The sequence below is a fragment of the Lytechinus pictus genome, chromosome 3 (genome assembly GCF_037042905.1).
Source record: "Lytechinus pictus isolate F3 Inbred chromosome 3, Lp3.0, whole genome shotgun sequence".
Classification (NCBI taxonomy): domain Eukaryota; kingdom Metazoa; phylum Echinodermata; class Echinoidea; order Temnopleuroida; family Toxopneustidae; genus Lytechinus; species Lytechinus pictus.
This window is the reverse complement of record NC_087247.1, coordinates 56,096,124-56,118,084: the sequence shown is the minus strand read 5'-3', so window position 1 is coordinate 56,118,084 and position 21,961 is coordinate 56,096,124. Positions and strand designations below refer to the sequence as shown.

The 21,961-nt window shown below is 33.7% G+C and overlaps 1 protein-coding gene across 1 annotated transcript in view; it reads left to right on the top strand.

Moving 5' to 3' along the window:
• Window positions 1–21,349, top strand: part of LOC129256951 (telomere repeats-binding bouquet formation protein 1-like) — a 31,525-nt gene extending 10,176 nt beyond the window's left edge. Inside the window, exons 6-16 of the mRNA XM_054895178.2 lie at window positions 1,063–1,196; window positions 3,155–3,277; window positions 5,300–5,458; window positions 6,123–6,254; window positions 6,576–6,701; window positions 7,782–7,921; window positions 8,422–8,607; window positions 9,147–9,261; window positions 10,589–11,941; window positions 12,842–12,868; window positions 14,553–21,349. Coding sequence (XP_054751153.2) covers window positions 1,063–1,196; window positions 3,155–3,277; window positions 5,300–5,458; window positions 6,123–6,254; window positions 6,576–6,701; window positions 7,782–7,921; window positions 8,422–8,607; window positions 9,147–9,261; window positions 10,589–11,941; window positions 12,842–12,868; window positions 14,553–14,707 — 2,650 coding nt within the window. The 3' untranslated portion in view covers window positions 14,708–21,349. The remainder of the gene's footprint in view (window positions 1–1,062; window positions 1,197–3,154; window positions 3,278–5,299; window positions 5,459–6,122; window positions 6,255–6,575; window positions 6,702–7,781; window positions 7,922–8,421; window positions 8,608–9,146; window positions 9,262–10,588; window positions 11,942–12,841; window positions 12,869–14,552) is intronic.
• Window positions 21,350–21,961: the final 612 nt, after the last annotated feature.

The window sequence follows — 21,961 nt, the reverse complement described above, 5'->3', positions numbered from 1 at the left end:
GTGAAGTTCAAAGGTCATTAGGGGTCAGTAAACTGTTATATACCTCAAATAAAAAGATTTGAATTTTACAGATAATGAAATTATAAGTAATCTAGGACTTCAATGTAATTATTTTAAACTTGGATTTGATAGTCAGCAGGTATCAGAAATAAGTTGAGTATGATTTTAGGTTATTGGGTTGAGGTCAAAGGTAATTTCAGATCAATAAATTTATATATATGATCAAATCAAATGAAACTTGTATGGGATGTTTATTGGATATAATAAATGACAAGAAATGAATAAAGGTTTATAATTCAAGAATTTAGGATTTATCATCAAACAAAGATTTTTTTCTTTCTCTTTCTTATTGAAAAATTATCTTTACAAATTAAGCACTGCTGCTATATTGTAAAGCAGGCAATACTGCCAGAGGCTTTCCATTCAATATTCTAATATTCTCTAATTTTGAAAAATACATCAAAATGTTTTCATATTCAATGAAGCTTATATCAAGTATTCGCAATTATACTAGTACATTTTAAGGTAATTGGATTAGGGTCAAAGGATTTTGAGGTCAAAAACTTAGATGAAAATTGATATTTTTTATATGTAGGTTTATAGCATATCCATTCATTTCCTTATTCCTTGAAGCTTGTATGAAGTCTGTTTTATCAGTGTATGTATGCTCATAAACCAAAATAGAATTTGATCAGTTGCAGGGTGTAAATTTTAATATTTTAGGACAAGGTCACTTTTCTATAGGTCCCCCTTTGTGATAGCACAAGTGGAGAAAATAAAAGGGGCACCAAAGTTTCAAGGCCAATAAAATGGGTCTTGAGGCCAGCATTCGGCCATCCTCAGCTTGGTCCTTGGTGGCCTTTGGTTATTAAGTTGTACATGTATATTCAATAGGTAAACATAAAAAGACAACATATTTGCCAAGGCTATAAATGCTGCACTGATAAGGCAGGCATGAATACCTTGGGTTTTCCGCTTTAAATAGTGATCTTTATAGCTGAAGTATACATTTGTACCTTTATTTTAATTTAAAAAGAAATGGTTCCTTTTATGTTACTACAGAAATTTTCCAGGACTTAACGTTCCATACAATAAGGACGTTCGGTGTTTAGATAAAGATGATGAAAAACTTTCTTTTGAATTATGGAAAGATGTGACAGGAACTTTGTGTGGCTGTGTGAACAATCCCCAAAATGGTAAGTGTATCCACTTTAATACCCAATAATGAAGATATGTTTGGTTTTGAAGTCATCATATGGGCAATTCCACAGGTTGGTGGACATGAGCTTAAAAATTCAAATTCAATATTTTCTTGAATTGTTTAATACTTTAAGTCCTTCATACATGATAGTTTCAGGAACAAAAAATAAAAAGTTTATTTTCATATCTATACTTTGGAAAAAAATGGTCAAAAGTTGTGTCTTCCATTCTGTACCAAAATACAAGAAAAATAGTGAAAAATGAAATATGCCTTATTACCATTTTGTTATTGCAACAACATACCACTTTATATATTTCTGAAGTTTAGAAGAGTCAAATTACCTAAAATACACAACAGCTTTTCAAGTAAATTTGTAATACTCATTCAAAAATGAATATTGCAACCTGGTCAGGTGATGTAACGTGAGTAACCGAAAAAACTGACTTTGTTTTCTGAGAGAAAAATTCTTCACAGTTAATTGGTGGGATTTTAAATTCTCTTCCTTCAAACAATCTTTGACACAGTGATGACTATCAAAATCATTAAAAAGTACAATTTTTTATAAAAATGATGAAGAAAAACTGTAACGTGAGTAACTTTGTAATGTGAGTAACCATCATGTAATGTGAGTAACCAGTAAAAATTATGCAGTTAGGTAACATTTTCTGTGGGATGTCAAGTTTTAAGTCTCATGGTGAGTGGTGAAGTTATTTTTGATTAATTAAAAGCAAAATGAGGGTACACCTCTTTGATGTGACTCTTTGTTCATCAAAATATCAGTGGTCATACAATCACACAAAAAATTGAATATTAGTAGAAGTATTCACAATGCGAGAGTGCATTAGTAAGACTTGGTTTCGATTAACCAAACTTTAAAGAGTGTTCGAACAACACATTGAATGTCCTTACCTGTAACCCTATCTAGGCTGGGGTATTTTGGGAGTTAATATGGCCCGGGGGGGGGGGGGGGGTGGGGCCTCCCAGGCCCCCCTGGAGATCTCGACCAACGCAGGTTGTCTTGGACATAATCTACAATACTATACAGTAATTTATTTCATTCAAATTGGTATTAAGCAATTATGCTAATTTATGCATAATTAGTAAGCAGAATCATACTTTTCCCTCTTACTTCCTAATAAAGCTCCAATTGTTCCAATTTTTTGTATAAAATCTCTCTTTTTGATGTTCCTAGCAATGAATTTTACACACATTGAATTTTTAATGACATTTGTGTTGTTAACTATACATGGACAAAATGTAACGTGAGTAACCGTAACGTGAGTAACCATATTATCTGCACCCCAAGTAAAAACCATGTGTTCTTTATTTTTTTAATTATGTACAAAGTTTGTCTCCCTAATATACTTCTTTGAAATGGATATAATCAACTTTCATAAAAGCCTTGTATGAGGAGACTTTTCACTTATGTCGACTTTTCATTTTATGCATGTCCAAATCATGTAACGTGAGTAACCGACACATTCCAAAGATTTGCCATGAGCATAATAAAATTTCCCAAGTTTTGTTTTTATACAAAGGATAGTCAGACTGTGTACTTTGTTGTGATAAGGAGATGTTTAGTTCCTATCAATAATAATGGAGTTACAGCTCCAAGTATGAGTCAAGGTGTCTCCAAATGTAACGTGAGTAACCGTGGAATAGCCCATATCTAGCCTTGTTTAACCAATCTACCCCTGTTTTGATGTATAGTTGTTTATGTACAAGAAGAAATTATTGATAAATATATGCACACAGAATTGAAATGTTTACAAGTAGTGTAATTTTATGGTTATATTTGGTTGGGGGATCACTTTTTTTTTCTTGATTGTTTTAGTTTTATGCTAATTGATATTTTCCCCCATTCTATTTTTCTTTTTTTCTGCATGAGAACTTCAAAAAATAAGATTTTGTTCATAAAACTTGTATTACGAACAAAATTCAATCTTTGTACAGATGAAAACCAGTTGGTATGTGCATCTAGTGTTCCAGCTGCCCTCTACATCATGTCTAACAGTCGGGACTCCCATGTCATACAGCTTTTATGCTCCTATATCTCCCTCCTTGCAGCTAATAATGGTACGTCAACATTTGTACTTGGATATACTTTGGTTTATAATAATAATCCATGGCAAAATCCTAATTAGGAAAACAATGAAATGAACTTATAATGAATGTTAAGTTAGACAAAATTTGTTACTAGATCAGTTGGTTAGTAATTTATTACTATCCAAAATTGTCTTGCCTACAGGTATAGCACAGCGAGACTGTATGCGCCGTTTTTCCGATGGCGATGGAATCAATATCTAAATCTTAACCAAGGTTAAGTTTTCGAAATGTCATGATAATTTAGAAAGTATATGGACCGAGTTCATGTAACTGGGTAGAAGGGTAATCAAGTATCACTAATAATCTTTCCCAGCAAGTTACAGGTCACATGACCATGGTCAAAGGTCATTTTAGGTCAATGAACTCCGGCCATATGGGGGGTATTTTTGAAATGTCATAACTTTGAAAGTATATTGATCTACCGGTAGTTCATGAAACTTAGACATAAGAGTAATGAAGTATCACTTAATATCCTGCTATGGTTTCAGGTCACATGATCAAGTTCAAAAGTCATTTAAGGTCAATGAACTTTGGCCAGGCCAGGTTGGGGATATTTATTGAATTGCCATCATGAAGGATATAGTTCATGAAACATGGACATAAGGGTAATCAAGTATCACTGATCGTCTTGCACAAGTCATAGGTCACACAATCAAGGTCAAAGGTCATAGGGTGAATGAACATAGTAAATTCTATTATGATATGAATGGTGTTTTTTGTGAATAATTTTCCAATAGTTGTTTTTAAAGTCAGAACTGCTGCTGCCTGCTATATTGAATCGCGTGATGCAGGCAAGAGTGCCAGTCATTCCACTTGTTTCTTAAGGTCACTTGAAAGAAACCACTAACCATCAAAGCTTTAATTGGTGTACATGTAGATCATCTATGCATGGTTATTGCTTATTTTCATTAAAACCAGTATATAAACACTATTTTTTTTAAGGACAAGTCCACCCCAACAAAATGTTGATTTGAATAAAAAAAAGAAAAATCTAACAAGCACAACACTGAAAATTTCATCAAAATCGGATGTAAAATAAGAAAGTTATGATATTTTTAAGTTTCGCTTTATTAATTACATAACAGTTATCTTCACATCCTGGCTGGTATGCAAATGAGGGGACTGATGACATCACTCACTCACTATTTCTTTTGTATTTTATTATATGAAATATGAAATATTCCAATTTTCTCCCCCTTGTCATGTAAAATTTAGTTTTATTCCTCCCGGAACATGTGGAATTAAGATTTTTTAACATTATGTGGTTCAGTCAAGTTTTACATTACTGTCAATATGATTATGTAAAAATCGAAATATTGTATAATTCAAACAAGGAAAAACAAAAGAAACAGTGAGTGATGGACATCATCTACTCTCTCATTTGCATATCACTGAATTGTGCATATAACTGTTTTGAGAAAAATAAACAAAACTTTAAAATTTTCAGCGTTATACCTGTTAGATTTTTCTCTATTGATTCAAATCAACATTTGGGGGGGGGGGTGGACTTGACCTTTAATGAATCAAAATACTAGTAAATTTTGCCAATTTCAGTGAACAAATACTTGTATCTAGAATTGTGATCTTTATAATGGTTTTAAAATGCAGGATTGACATCAGAGTATGGTCGGGGGTAAGAAGACCAAAAGGGAATATGTTTTTTTTTTTTTTTTCAATTGAATGGCTTACACTACTCTTCTATTTGTGAATTATATTGAAGAATGAAATGATCAATATACAAGTCTTTATGAGTACCTTGAAAAATCATTAAAATTTCATCAAATCATACTAAAGCCATTTTTGTCCAGTTCTAGAAGCTTGAGATAACATATCTCGCCATGTCAACATATTGAGATGAGTTTTCAAGATTTTGTTGACATATGGTGAGATATAAAATATCTTGTCAAGTCGATTGCACTTAAAAGCTTCTGTAACTATCAGTATTGACATGCTGATCATTTTTATATTACTGTTTATTTGGGTTTCTTCAAGTGGTGAATCAAGATCGCTTTCATATGCTTGGTGGGCTAGAGGTAATTGTATCCAAATTACCTTCCATCATTGACAATATCATCATGGAACCTGAAAAGGGAGTGATCTCGTCTGCCTCCAACATGATCAGCATGCTAAGTTCACTCATTGCAGATAATGGTAAGAGGTTATCAATTTTGATTCATTATCTTTAGATGGTGGGTTTTAATCGATAACAAAATAAAAGTCTCATACTTTGCAAACAAATCTCACACTAGGTGGAACAAGCTGGTATTTATGATAAAAAAAATTTGAAAATACAGAAGAATAAAATAAAAACTGGGCAAGTGACATGACATTATCTAATTTTTAATTTTGGTCTTGCTTTTATTTTGATCTTGCTTCATTTCAGAATGAAAAATACGTGCTATGATACTAGTGATGATAGTGATAAAATGTGAACATATTGAGAGATACATTTAAACTGGTTTTTAAAGTGTAATCTTTTTTTGCCCTTTTTTAATTAAATTAAATTAAATGAAAGGTTTATTAAATAAATGCAAGTTGCAGCCAAATAGATTCATTGGTCATTCAAACAATTATAAACTCACTACATATTTTAAACATTAAAAACTGCAACATTTGTAAATACTGAGTTGGGTAAAGTTGGACAAAGTCTCCCAATAGTGATACCGCAAATGTCACAGACAGATAAAAACTAGGCTTATATTAAGATTAAATAATTGAGTCACTTCTGATATATAAGTGATAATTCTCAGGTTTTTATTGTAAATAAAAATGTCATATGAATTATGCTCATTTTTGATTTCCTCTTTATGAACAGATAATAATGTGCAGGCTTTAGCTTCTCTGAAAGTTTTACCTCTTCTCTTGAGAATGTTAGCCCTAGATGTGATCTCCCTAGGTGTCAAGTTGAAGGTCGTTATCACAATTGGCTGTTTAGTTTCTGCAAGTGGTAAGTGTTGTCTGCCCATATTCCTCCTGCCCCACCCCTGAAAAAAATACGTTTGCATTCATTTAGAATATATTGAATAAGTAAAGTAAAAAAATGAAATTGACTTTTGTTGTTTTTCGTGAAATACAAATATGTGATTATTATATTTGCCTAATTTCATCAGATTGGTACTCATTCTTTATGCAATAAATGTTCCTTAACACTGAACAAAGAATTAAAATTTTAGAGTATTTTTTCTTTCAATCATTAATTTGTACATGCTACTGGGGCATATTGATTGTTGATGCTCACATCTTCATGTTTTGATTGATTCTTTTCAAGAGGGAAGCAAGAAGCAAGTTATTGAATGTGATGGTCTGAAATTACTTCTTAGCTTCATGATGGCCAATCAAGATGAAGAGTGTGCTAAAGCTGCAACATTAGTCCTCCATTCTTGCATTAATTCTGGTAATAATTTTGTCATTAATTTTTATTTGAGAATAATGATTGGAAAAAGCAATCTAGAGCTCTATATCAGACACACCTATTTAAAAAAAAGTTCATACAATTTTGTACATTTAGAACTGATAAGTTATAACATAGTTTCAAATTTTCATTTTTATTTTACTTTTTTTTTGGTGGGGGGAAGGCATTTTGGTTGAAAAATAGATTAAAAAAATATTTTGATAAATTGCAGTTTTGAAAGTCACAAATATATCACCAATTTTGATGAAGTATGTATGCCATTTGCATAGAATGTGTCAAAACTGGATTTGGAGGTAACCACATTATAGATAAATATTGAAGAGTAATTTTAAGGTGTTTTCTATTCAATGCTTGGAAGAAAATTAAGCGATGTGAAAGTCCAGATCGATCGTCACCTTGCCTGTAGTTTAAAAGTATTTTTATTAACTATTTTATTCTATATGATAAAGGTGTGTAATGCAGTACAACAAGGCATAATTTGTTAATACAGAAATTTTAGGCATGCATTATTATAGTAATGAACTATGTGTTTGTTTTTTCTTTGCAAATTATACCTTTTAAAATGACATAGTGCACTATATTTTGTGAAAAAAAAATCCCATGTGCCTGATTTGTTTTATCTTGGTGATGCAATTAATGATGAGTTGCTACAGTTATGTTCTCAAATTGATGAAGATACTATTTTCGTCATATTATATCAGAGAAAAACTTTAAAAGATATATGTACATGTGGGTATTAGTTTATGATGGAAAGATTGTCTTTGAATTTAATTTCATACATGTTTACATCATAGCATTATTTGCCTTTTGATGTGTTGATCATGGAAAGCGATAATATCATTCTCAAAGTGTCTTTGACTGAAATTGAACTAATAATTCATTGTGTATCATTTTATTATGGCCAATCATAAGTTTATGTATCAGCTCAACAATAGTCCTGATTTTTTTTTAGGGAGCCACACATTTTGAAGGATTTCTTTAATTTTTAAACATACAATGGAAGCAAAAAATTACTTTGAATGCTGTCTATATTCTGTACATATATGATTGTATGCTATATAGAAGGGGAGGAAGTAAAAGGCATTATGACAGAAGATTGCTTGTCTGAAAATGAAGATCAGGTAGTCAAGGAACCAATCAGCAAAGGAAAACTTCAAAATCTTGCAGCTAGAATTGACATTCTTCAGAAAGCTTTACAAGAGGTAATTCACTGATATAACATATTTTGATTTCACTTTTAAGGATAGTCATAACAATTTCAATGCACAAGGTGCATGACAGAAAAAAAAAGAATTGATGAATATGTTCCTGAATGAAAGCTGGCATTTACTTTTTTTCATTTTGATTCAATTTAATTATTTGATGAGCCAACGTTGAGTTCACTGGTTAGATCATCAGTGAAGAAAGATTGATCAATGCAATTTGCTAGAAAGTAAAATGTTGATTCAATACTGAACTACTAATTGTAATTTTGAACATATTCTGCTGAGTTTCAATGATGACATATGTACAGTATTCATATTTATACTCGCTTATAATTATAATGTATCATTCTGTATATGTATATGCAAAGGTAATATGAATATATTCAGTTCAACTCAACAGTCTAATGTGGATAGAAATTGAGTTGAAAGGTCCTAATCCGTGTTTGCAAATTACAACCTCATCCATAATGTATTTACCTCACTTTAATAAACACCAGGAGAAAAGACTGATGAAGCATTTAGAAGACGAAAAAGTAAACCTTCAGCTCAACAAGGAAGGAAGCTGTGCCGATTTGAGCAGAGATGAAGATGAAATCAGTATGCATTCTCCTGATCTTCCACTCCAACCTCATCCTAATTCCCCAGTATCCGTTTCAGACAAAGTACAGGATATAAAGCAACAGGTCTGTGTGATATACATTGTCCCAAAATCGTACTCAATCCTACTCATTTAAGTCTTTATTAGGTTTCAGTAGATCCCCTATAAGTTTCTGTCTCAATTGTTAAGACAGAAAAAGTTCATTCCTGCATTATGTGACCATGTTCATGTATGTCCCAAAACTGTCATGTTGTGGATACTATATATTTTACAATTTTACAGGAACTTATGATTGGCAGTCTGATTGGCTATCTGATCAAAATATAAATATCTTCATTTTGTTTTAAAGCCCTTAAGTATGGAATGGCCTGAAAATTTCAGTATATGTTTTTCTACGTAGATTATGATATTTAATAATTAATGAAAAATGTTTAAAGGGTCATATTTTGATGGACAATTTTTTTATTAAAGTACTGCAAGAAGATGTGATTGTCATTAGATTAGACTTTAAAAGGCTCATATTAATGTAATCCATTGTTGAATCTTGATGGAAATCTAAGTATTTCAGTGAATTTTTAGGTCAAGTTGATATAAAAATAGTGTACTTTTTTTTTGTCATTGCAGAGTTTTGTTCAACTACAAGAAAGGATGGATGTTCTTGAACAAAAGCTTTGTAACATAGCCAGTAACAGAGATATTACAAATGTGAATAATGATTCTGCTAGCAGTGAAACATCTGGTTAGTATCAGTCATATTTATATATATATATATATACAGTGCGTCCCACAAAAAACGAAACCGAGATTTATCAATGATTTATCATAACTTAATCACAAATATAATAGACAAATGACCTACCATTGTAAAGCTTAGAATCTCCTCTTTCATCTGAAATTACTTGGATTATTTCTCATTCACGCATGAGTGAGCAAAAACAATTTGAAGAGGGGATACCAAAAAGTCATTTGGCGGGCTGTATCTGGGTTTCAAAACGAAAACCACATTTTTAAAAAGTTCAATATCTGTTCTTAAATTTGATACCTCAATTACAGAAAATGGTCAAGAAATAACAAAGTTCTGGTTATTTGAAATAAGGCATGTATTTCAATAATTTCATAAAATGAAGAGGTTTTACAAGCTAGCGTTCAAACTCACTCGACACTCCGTTTTGTTGACGATCAGCCATGCATTAAGTCTTTTGTTAACCGTGTGATAGCTTCTGTGTGAAACTGGTGAAAACACGTTTATTTAATGAAATTATGGAAATACAAGCATTGTTTCGAGGGAACATAACTTTTTTACTTCTTGACCAATTTTTGTGATTAAGGTATCAAATAAAAGAGCAGATATTGAACTTTTTAGGCATGTGATTTTCTTTTTGAAATTCAGATACCCCCGCCAAATTAGTTTTTGGTATCCTTTCTTCAAATTGTTTTTGCTCACTCATGCGTGAATGAGGAATAATCTCAGTGATATCAGATGAAAGAGGAGATTCTAAGCTTTACAATGGTAGGTCATTTGTCTATTGCATTTGTGATTAAATTATGATAAATCATCGCTTAATCTCGGTTTCGTTTTTTCTGGGACGCACTGTATATAAGCAAAAGAAGACTTAATAGAAACGCCGTGAGGAGACATAATTTTCTGAATTTTCGGTCATTGACCTTCTTCAGGGATGATTTTATTATTCAAAACAGGTTGCATCATTTGGTGATGATACCAACGCGCAATAAATACAATGCGCAACAACATAACGCGACAGGTGCATTGTTAGAAGATATATGTATATATATATATATATATGTATATATATATAATATATATACACACACACACACACATATATTCAATCCCTATTATCCTTTTCTCACTATATCCCCTGAATTTGCAATTTTTTCCAGTCTACCCATCTTTTTTCCCCACTGGTTCTGCCCATTTCTTGTCTTCATAAGATGTTACCTGTTATTGCATGAAAATGTTCACATTGTTGCTAATTTGCATTAAATTCACATGCTGAAGAACTGTATGACTTAAGTGCACCTTTTGTCTATTTTTTGTATTGCAGATTCAGAATCGATAGTTCATCGTTCAGTCTCTGAGGCAGAAAATGAGGAATCTCAACGACCCAGCAAAAAACCCAAACACCGTAAAGTATTGTCTAAAAAGGCAACTCCTGTTCATATTGCTAAACAAAGCACTGTGAAGAAAACTACTCGTCAGCAGCAGGTCGCAACAGATAAGAACGTAGCTGAAGAATTACCTCTATTCAAGATACCACCTCCTGTCAAAAGATGTAGGCCACTTGACCTTGTTAGTGGTAGTGTGTATTCTAAGAAATTAAAGTCTGCTTCTCCAGATGGGAAACCACTTTCACTACATATTAATTATCAGAACAGAGGTGAGGTAACTCCCACAACGAATGATCAGAAGATTGATGTCAATTGCCTCACAGTATGTCAGGAGTCCTCTATTCCGTGTGTATTTTCTCGGAATAGCTCTGGTAAAACATCAAGGAAAAGGAGATCAGACAGCAGCAGTGTATATAGGACACTGACATATGGCAGTGGAGATGTTAATGGATTGTCAGCTCAGCTTGGAGAGAAGAAGATGAATAAAGACAATAACTCTGATGCCAAAAGCGATTACAGTGATGCCTCTGCGGTATCTACCATTGCTGATAGTGTCTTCAGTTCCTTAACTTTTCACCTTTCTTGTCCTATCAGACCAGTCAATCAAAACCTCTCTCGACCAATCAGACATGGTCCTTTTCAAGCAGTTCACCATAGCCCAAATGTAGTCAAGTCGTTGAGATCACCAAGGCATATGCTAGTGCCTCAGGGGAAACTTAGAAAGGACATTTCTAACCAATATGGTAAAGATGATGTCACTGATGCGAAGTCAAACATCAATGTGTTTGATTTTGAAGAGGATGATGAAGATAGCAAAAAGGAATCCTCACATGGAGCTTCATGCCATGCTGCTATCTATAAAGCTAACCACAAGGGTTATAAGATGTCTACTTCCACCAATGCTGATCAGTTTCCTCAAGAAACTTTGAGCCACATTTCCTTAGCCAAACTGAATGCGACTCCAAAAGTCATGCTGAAGAAGCCTACTTTGAAAGGGAAAAACATGAACATGTATACCTATGGTGGAAAATACAACACTAAAGACTTGGCTCTGAGCAACAATGATAACAAACATGAAGGCAACCAATGCTATGAAGACAACCTGCGACCATTTCCATCAAGTCGCCACAATGGGTATGGATCACAGAAAGAATCTGCCAAGTTACTTATTGGAAGGGGAAGTGGAAACAAGGCTAAGTCCTATTCTGTGCACTATGTCAGAGGCAAAATCCAGTGCAGTCGTCTGTATAGAGACAAATTGAGTAGAGCCGGTATAACACCCGATGTGTGTAAGTATAGTCATATTGAATAATTAGTTGGTTCATTAATGTTCTTAATTTCATTCATTTCGTTATTTATATAACAGGGTAGCCTCATCAGTAATGAGAGCATTGTTTCTACCATAGGGTCCTGTGTTTCTTTAACAATTAATGCAGACAAAATATGAAAATAATTGCATAGAGTTGAATATGACAACAAATGGGTGCAAAAACTTGTTATTTGAAGTTTCAAATGAGATGGATATTGACAAAGTTCTCAACTTATTCTGTTACTTTTACTTTAACAACTCTGTACATTCCCTTCATTTCACACACCTAAACCATGCTCTTTCTGTCACAGTCAGCTAACTACGCAGGAAGCTCCTTCGCCAATTTTCCACTAATCTTCACATTATCCATCCAGCTGATATCTTGCATCTCCAACTAATTAAATCTCTTGCCATGCTTGGAGTCGCCCATATATCCACTTCCAACAATTTTAATACCACACTGAATTTTCTTTTACCTGCTTTCCACAAATGCCACATTATTCTGTCCTTCAACCATAACCAGCACTAACATTCATGTATTGTAACAAAAAATTCTGGCATGATTAGGGTTAAAGGTCTATGTTAGATGTAGCATTCATTCAGTGTTTTCAATATATGATATTAATAATAAACAGTTCTGTTATAGTGCCTTTCACATCTCTATTCACTTTCAAAGGACTTAGATATTATTACCCAAGCTTTAATACACATTGATAAACACATGTACTGTATGCCTCGCTATGGTTATGGGAAACGTATTTAAAACACAGTGATAATTTTCGTTTTTATCAAGATATTTGAAAATACTCCATCGATTACTTCACTCATCTCTGTTCTCTCTCTCTCTTTACATTCTTTTGTTGCTTTATCATCTGTTCAGGTTCCTCAACTTTGCTAAAATGCCCAGGTGAGTGAGCTTCCAGGTTTAAAGCTTTACTTTTTAAATGGAATGGACTAGATGCAAGAATAATATATTCTGTGATGGTCATATTACAACAGTTTTTACTTTTTCGTTATTTTTTTTTTTCTTTTCGTTCTTTACTATGCATTTATTATAGGGACATAAAAGTAGAAGATCATGGGGAAATAGAACTTACAGAATTCCCAATAGGCTTACTTACTTGCACATAATATTTTTTTATCACATTAGTCATTTGAATAAAAAAAAAACTGAAAGGTCAAATTTGACTGGAGTCAGGATCATCATTTTCTTTAGGTTGCCAAAGTTCTTAGCAGTAAAGCATAGAAGATCTCATGATTTTTTCAAGCCCAAACAAACATCCTATATCATGCTTATATGATGAAAGTGAAAATACAATGTACTTGTGGCTAGTGATTCTACTATCCCTCCCTTATAGACTGTCCCACAATTATGGTGCCGAGTATAAACATAACCCCCCTTTAGATGTCTCTGATGTACAGCTACTTGTAATTTTCTCGTTGATCAGCTGTAACATTGACTTCTCATTACACAAAAATTAAAACTAAGGGCACTTAGCATAGATTATTCTTATATCGAACCTAAGCCAAGCAAGCCCTCTCTGTTCCAAAATAGGGCTGCTTCCCATTGACTTCTTACTTTTGTACCACTTTAAATATCAGGACAGGGAGGTATAAGGAAGGAGCTGGGTTAAGGTTCTTTCCTTTGATCCTATGCTTACACCGCCAATATTGCGTGTATCTACATCTGAAAAGCAGCTGGTTAGATAATAGAATGCATGAATAAAAAGTGTTTAGAACTTATGCGTCAGAACATTATATCTCCGCAACTGTTCGCTGTCCCTTTTAATGACTTCTTATCATTGCTCAAATGTTTAATGCATTTCCTGAGCGAATGCAAACTTGTAATTTCATTGTATACTCAACTACAAAATACAATAAAAAGCAGAAACACAAACAAAGTACCGTTGTAAATCATAGATTAAATGATGGGACATTCAAATCTGTGCAAATGATCGGAACATACTCAAATATTGATTTTTTGTAAGAATTTATTTTTCCTTGGATCGACTCTGGTACAAAAATTATGAGATGCATGGGCAGAGTGCTAAATTTGAGAAAGTTGTTTGATGTCCTATTCCTATACTCCTATTCTAACACATAACCATTCTTGAACTCTGTAATCTATATTACTATTCAACCAATATTTTTATGAATTCAAAACTTGTACTGGGCTTCCAAACATTGCCTCAGCAGAAGAATGGTGTGCCATACTGAAGTTAAAAGCCATGTGGAATATTATGAATTTCATTGTTTGCATTAAAACCAATGGTGTGTTTTGCATAAAGAGTTACAGCTCCTTCCTAGCAATTTCCTGATTAGGTTTTTTTCACATTGAAGATTAAAGATGACAAATTTATTTTGAAAAACTGAAAACAAATGCAATGAAATTACAGATACAGTCCTGATAAACTGGAGATTATCACTTATATTGAATATTCATATGGGGCAAAAATATATGCAGTAGTAATTGTACATAATTATATAACATATCAATAATATACTGTGTGCACCTGAAATGTAGGGATTTTTTTACAAGATCTTTGTTCATCTTTTAGAGTTCAATCCCCCCCCCCCCTTCCCCACTACAGGTTGTGCTCCTCCAAGACACTTCCCTCTCCTTGACAGTCGCACATTGCTTCACACTCTTATGGCATCAAGACGTGATCTGTGTAGCATGCATAACAGGTTGGTTGCATCCATAACATCCTACATCACAAACAAGGTGAATCTTCTTAGTCGATAATCTCATTTTATGTTCTGCTCAAACACCTTTCTCATGGCATGTGCAGAAGGCTTAGAAAGAAGATCATCATCTCTCACAAAATGAACCTGTTTGATTTCATTTAAGTTCATTTTACATTCTTGTTGCATTCATAATGATGTTCATTTAGATAAAAATACAACACAAATAACCAATATATCTGTGAAGCCATTTTTGTCTCACCTGCATAGCAGAGTGAGACTATAGGCGCCGCTTTTCCGACGGCGGCGGCGGCGTCAACACCAAATCTTAACCTGAGGTTAAGTTTTTGAAATGACAGCATAACTTTGAAAGTATATAGACCTAGTTCATGAAACTTGGCCATAAGGTTAATCAAGTATTACTGAACATCCTGCCTGAGTTTCATGTCACATGACCAAGGTCAAAGGTCATTTAGGGTCAATGAACTTAGACCATGTTGGGGGAATCAACATCAAAATCTTAACCTAAGGTTAAGTTTTTGAAATGTCATCATAACTTAGAAAATATATGGACCTAGTTCATGAAACTTATACATAAGGTTAATCAAGTATCACTGAACATCCTGCATGAGTTTCACGTCACATGACCAAGGTCAAAGGTCATTTAGGGTCAATGAACTTTGGCCGAATTGGGGGTATCTGTTGAATTACCATCATAACTTTGAAAGTTTATGGATCTGATTCATGAAACTTGGACATAATAGTAATCAAGTATTACTGAACATCCTGTGCAAGTTTCAGGTCACATGATCAAGGTCAAAGGTCATTTAGGGTCAATGAACTTTGGCCAAATTGGGGTATTTGTTGAATTACAGCCATAAATTTGAAAGTGTGTTGGTCTAGTTCATAAAACTTGGACATAATAGTAATCAAGTATCACTGAACATCCTGTGCGAGTTTCAGGTCACATGATCAAGGTCAAAGGTCATGTAAGGTCAAAGAACTTTGGCCACATTGGGGGTATTTGTTGAATTGCCATCATATCTCTATAAGTGTATTGGTCTAGTTCATAAAACGTGGAAATAAGAGTAACCAAGTATCACTGAACATCTTGTGCGAGTTATAGTAGTTTTCAAAATCAGCACTGCTGCTATATTGAATCGCGTGATGCAGGTGAGACGGCCAGAGGCATTCCACTTGTTTCATGGTTAACTGCATGTGCAAGTTAAAAGTAAAAGGTCGTTGAGTACTTTATTTAGAAGGCAAAGATTTGTGGTTATTTGTCTTGGAAAGTAAGAATGGCTTCATTATCTTTTAAGAATATATAAATGCCACAGTGAATTTTTTTGTTCAAGCTTAAGGAAATTTACTATTATGTCAATGGCTCAAAATGGAAATATTTCAAAATGGAAATATTTAAAAGAATCATTTGTAGAAAATAAGTGTAAATAATATATATATATACTGTAACATAATTTTGCTTTTAAGTCTTGTTAAATGTCAAGAATATATAATCTACTTTATGATGAGAATAAACAGAAATGATCCAATGATTTAGATAGTTGTTGGTGTTATATATGTGAATCTTCAATCTGTTTGGTTAATTTTCAATTAAATGGGGCCAAAAAATCCTCTCATGACAATTTTTACAAGCCTTTCTTTTTGGACTTGGTCTTTGATACTACATGCACTCCTATGGTTTTTTTTCTTAATTAACTCATTGTAATTGTGTGCATTTTGGGTTTTAGCTAATATGTTATTGAAACATACTACATACCATGTTGCCTATCATTGACATGGTATCTTATCAAAGTAAATTTATTGTGATGAATTAAACAAAATATTAAGTTCACATTCATAAAAGAATTAGCATTTAATGATGACAATAAAAATAGAAGTATTTCAATTTGTTCAGATAGATGTATATAAGGCATATCAATCTTTGGTGAATATAATGTACTGGTTTTTGTATACATTTTTAGATAAAGTGAGATACAATTCATTTCTGTTGTGACACTTCACAAAAGTATGACAGAGCACACTTATATTCTTTGTTCTAAATCACAATTTACATTGTTATACATACAAGTTTAGATCTTGCTCATAGAGCTTTTAGATTTATTTATTTCTGTACATATTTTTTCTATCAAAATCGTATGATGGTTTATGTACAATTTGTAAACTATTGTATGCATCTAATAGATATCGTGTCAAGAAACTTAAAAAATACTATATTGATTAACATTTCAAATGTATGGCTTCATACCTCATTCTGTCCAAAGTTAAATATTGTTTTTCAGACAGCAATTGTTTTGGTCAAATTAGCCTAAAACTTTTTGGCATAGTTCATTTCATGACACAGCTATCTGCTATGAGAAAGAGTTGTGATCAATTCAGATTGATTGCAACTGTTGAGGTCAATTTTGACTTTTTCATTATGTCCAATATCAATGTTGTAAAATTGAAATTTGATTCCTTATAGTAAAAAATTAGCTCCAATATACATTTTGCCATAATCATTGTCTGCCTAGCTGCAAGGGTCTGTCCGCTCCATATTCTGTTATGGCAGATTATAGCAGATTGGATGAATCTATTATTTTGCAAATCATCTGACTTGGTTGCAACTATTCAAAGGGTTTGTTTGGACCAGATCCCCTTATTAATTTTTCTGATTGTCGACAATAAAAGCAGTTATTTAGATATAGATAATATACAAGATAATATACATTAAATTGATATTATTAAGTTCATTTTACATTACAAAATTTCCATAATGCAGTGGCAATTTATATCATTAAAAAAAATATTGTTCAAGGCAAATATTTATATGCCAGTCCTAGACGGGACGTACTATGGTATCACGCTCGGTGTCCGTCCGTCTGTCTGTCTATCCGTCCGTTAAATTTTCCTTGTAAACGTGATAACTTCAATTTGACTTAACCTAGGCTCATATAATTTGGTTTGTATGATGCAAGCATGGATCCCAGGAAGCCTATTGATTTTGAAATCAAAGGGTCAAAGATTAAGGTCACAGTGACATATTTTCATCTTACCCTTCTGCAGTCCTTGTAAATGATGTCACATCCCCACTTTCTGGTTTCTTATGTTATTACATAAAATCATAATTTTTTCATTATTTCATACTTCTGTGAATAATATGTCTCCCTTATAATGAAATAAGTTGCAACAATAAATATTTAATGCACTAAATCAGTTGTCAATCCAATTTTTCTAGTTCTTACAGGAAAAAATTTCAATAAACCCAATTTCATATAATAAAATACAAAAGAACAAGTGGGGATGTGACATCATCAACCCACCTAATGAATATTCATGACGACTGTTTTCACAAAATATTGCTAAACTGTAAACTTAAATAACTTTGTTATTTGTCATCCGATTTTGATGAAATATTCGGCATTTTGCTCAGTGAATTCTACTCTATTTATTAAGCTATAAACACTCTCAGCCCGGACCATCCCTTTAACCTAGGCTCAAATAATTTGGTTTGTATGATATGAGCATAGATCTCAGCAATTCTATTGATTTTGAGGTCATAGGTCAAAGGTGAAGTCGCCACCTTCCACTTTCCTTGCTTGACCAATAACTCCATTTTTCACGCTACAGGCGGGATTATGTGCTCGCCTTAGTGACACTCTTGTTCCTTATAGGCTGCAAAAAAAGTGATGAATGTTTATGATTTAGAGAAATAATATAATGTACGGGGTCACCCCCAAGGGAACTAGTATTGTGAAATTGGTTATATCATAAAACAGTTTCTAGGATGAAACCAAAAGCAAGTGCCTAAGTTACATTAATAGTGCAGCACTGAAGATTTTGAATGTATCAATTACCTCAATTGGTAAAAACTAAAATGCCATGATATACAGATTCTTTCAAATAGAGAAAGCTCTTGCAACGATTTTGATGCACTATACTCAGGCACACTTTATATGCTTGTGATATTACAATAGAAAGCAAGATGTCACCTGGAATGTCACCCCTTTGTCTGTGAAATTTGGAGGGGGATGGGGGGAGATAACAAATTTTACCTCCAATTCACACTACCGACCTATGTAATGAAACAAGTAATGCACAGGCTTAATAAAAAATGTATGATGTTAGTGGCAATTAAGTCAGGTATCAACAAGTGGGTCCGGAGACTAGTTTATCACTAATACACAAGTATTTCATTGTGTCAATTACTGAGCAAGAGCCTTCTATGCACAAGTCCTAGTCATGATTAGTTATAGGACCTTTAGTCTGCATATTCCAACTACTTTTCTCAATGTAAAGGACAAGTCCAACCCAACAAAAAGTTGATTTAAATAAAAAATAGAAAAATCCAACAAGCATAACACTGAATATTTCATCAAAATCAGATGTAAAATAGGAAAGTTATGACATTTTAAAGTTTTGCTTAATTTCACAACACAGTTATATGCACATCCTGGTCAATATGCAAATGAGGAGACTGATGTCATCATCAACTCACTATTTCTTTTGTATTTTATTTTATTGAATATAGAATTTTCTCGTCAAGTAAACAACCATTTATCTCTGAACATGTGGAATTAATATTGTTTAAAACTATATGGTTCAGCCAAGAGAAAATAAACGAGAGAGTCAAAAGGGGCCTAAGCTTTCGATCCTAGCAGAATCTTCGTCGGAGGCAAAATGACCATAAAAAAACAAACAATAGAAATAGTGAGTGAAGGACATCATTGACTGTCTCATTTGCATGTCACCAAATTGTGCATATCACTGTTATGTGAAAAATAAGCGAAACTTTAAAATGTCATAACTTTCTTATTTTACATCTGATTTTGATGAAATTCTCAGCATTATGCTTGTTTGATTTTTCTCTATTTATTAAAATATACATGTTTCTGGGGTGCACAGCAAACTATGTGTTATACTTGTCGCACACAGTACCCTTGAGTGTGCTGCATCGTCATTAACATACTCAAACTGCAATTTGTATTGCATTGCCTCCCTTAAAACCAATGTAAGTATTGGAATAATCTGCCATCATTTACAATTCTGTTATTTCTAATATTTGATTTGATTTTTTGTTTTGAGGATGCATAAATGAAAATAAAATAAGAAGAAACAAAAAGCATTTTGGCTATGAAGCAATCCTCGATCGTGTGAATGAATCATTTACTTTCTGGCCATAGGCCACTGTAGGTGAGAAGCAATTGGGGGTCATCCATTTATTGGTTCATCCCATTTCTGTCTCGCCCACCAGAGGTGAAGGTGAGACTAAGGGATGCAAATGTTGTTTGTCCGTCCGCCACAAACATTATGACACATAACTCCGCAACTGTTATTCACTTTTCAACCAATGGATGGTAGATGTACTTAGGGAACCTGCATGTTATTGTGCAGTCAGAGGTCACATGATAAGGTCAAAGGTCATTTTCAGGTCAAAATTAAAGTTAACGTGCAAGATAGCCTAGTGCGCAGACTCTCTATAATGACGCATAACTCCACAACCTTAAGTCACTTTTCACCCAAGCTTGGGTTGTAGATGTAATTAGGAGACCTGCACTTTATGTTTCAGACATAGGTCACATGGTAAGGTCAAATGCCATTTTCAGGTCAATGTTAAAGTTCACGTGCAAGACTCTCTTATGACACAGAACTCTTCAATGTTAATTCATTTTTCACCCAAACTTGGGTTGTAGATGTACTTAGGAGACCTGCAAGTTATGTTTCAGTCAGAGGTCACATGGTAAGGTCAAAGGTAATTTTGAGGTCATTGTTATGACATAACTCTGCAACCGTAAGTCACTTTTTAACCAAAGTTGGGTTGTAGCTGTACTTAGGAGACCTGCATGTGATTGTGTTCAGGGGTCACATGGTAAGGTCAAAGGTCATTTTGAGGTCAATATTAAAGTTTACATTGAACTTTTGATATGATTCTGTTTCGTGCCCTCACAAATCACTATATTTCCGGTTACTTTCACAAGTGGGCGAGACACAACATCGCTTATGCCTTGTTGTTCTCAAAATAACTCAAGAACCTTTCAACAGATCAATGTCAAACGTGGTGTAAGTATGCCTAAACGTTGACAATGATGTGATCAGTTTTCATTAATTACAAAGAGCATGAAGATAAAATTATTTATATCAGACTAACATGGAAGAGGTGCATTGATTTCCATTACAATGAAATGCAAGAGAATTAATTTATTATGCTTCATAGCAGGAATAAGGTGGGAGTTAATTAGTGAAGAAAGGAATAATTAGATCTAATTTGGACTATAGCTGTGAATTATAGGACTTGGCAAGACTTTAACTGATATTAAATAATTTGATTCAGTCCAATATCAGTCAAAAATAATTGGTAAATACATGAAAACATTATGGAAGGGTTATTTACAAATATATACTGATGGATACAATTGATCAAAATGCAGGGGCAGCTCTTGGGGGCGGGGTAGACACAGTACCCTCACTTTTGAAATACTAAATAAGTCCCTTTTTACCCAAGAAAATGTCCCCTTGCAAATGTGTTTAATGCCCCTTTCATCTTGGAAGGACCCACTTTCTGTGTTGATGAGTGCCCCTTCACCTTCTTATTAGTGTCTATTCTTGTATAAGATAAGTTGCCCTGCTTAAAACTGCTCTTTTTTTGCATGATCAGCTCTTTTTTCTTTTGAAAATGAATTTGATAATCTTCTGTAGTGTGCCCCTTTCAGGCTTGGATCCATTTATTTTTCTCTTTAGCTATTTCTTTTTCTTTTGAAAATGAATATGATCATCTTTCTGTAGTGTGCCCCTTTCAGGCTTGGATCCATGGGTATTGCCCCCCCCCCCCCCCCCACCAAAGAGAGAAGGGAATGAAAGAGAAAGGGACAAGAGAACAATAGGAGGAAAGAAGTGAAAGGTATGGGCAAAAGAATAGGAGAGGGGAAAGAAATTCAATGGGAAGAGAGAGAGATGGGCAGAAGGGAGAGGAAGCAGGTTAAGAAATTAAGGGGATCGAGAGGGAGAAAGGGGGGAAAAGAGGGGGAGAAGAAAAAAAAGGAAGGCGCAAGAGGAGGGAAAGGGAGAGAGGAGGAAGGAATGGGATAGAGTGGGAAAAGAAGGGGGGCAAGAGCCAAAAATTTCCCGGTCATTAAGATGTTAACATGTTAACGGGCGCCAGCATGACAGTCTATGCGGCAGTAGCGTGATGAGTAAAAAGTACAATTGAGGAGTCATAGCATGGTGCGTGTGACATAAGTTTCTAGAGGGGGGAGAGAGAAGTTTAAAAAAAATAGAAGATAGATCTGCATGCCCATCAGCTTAGGTATAGGACCTAACT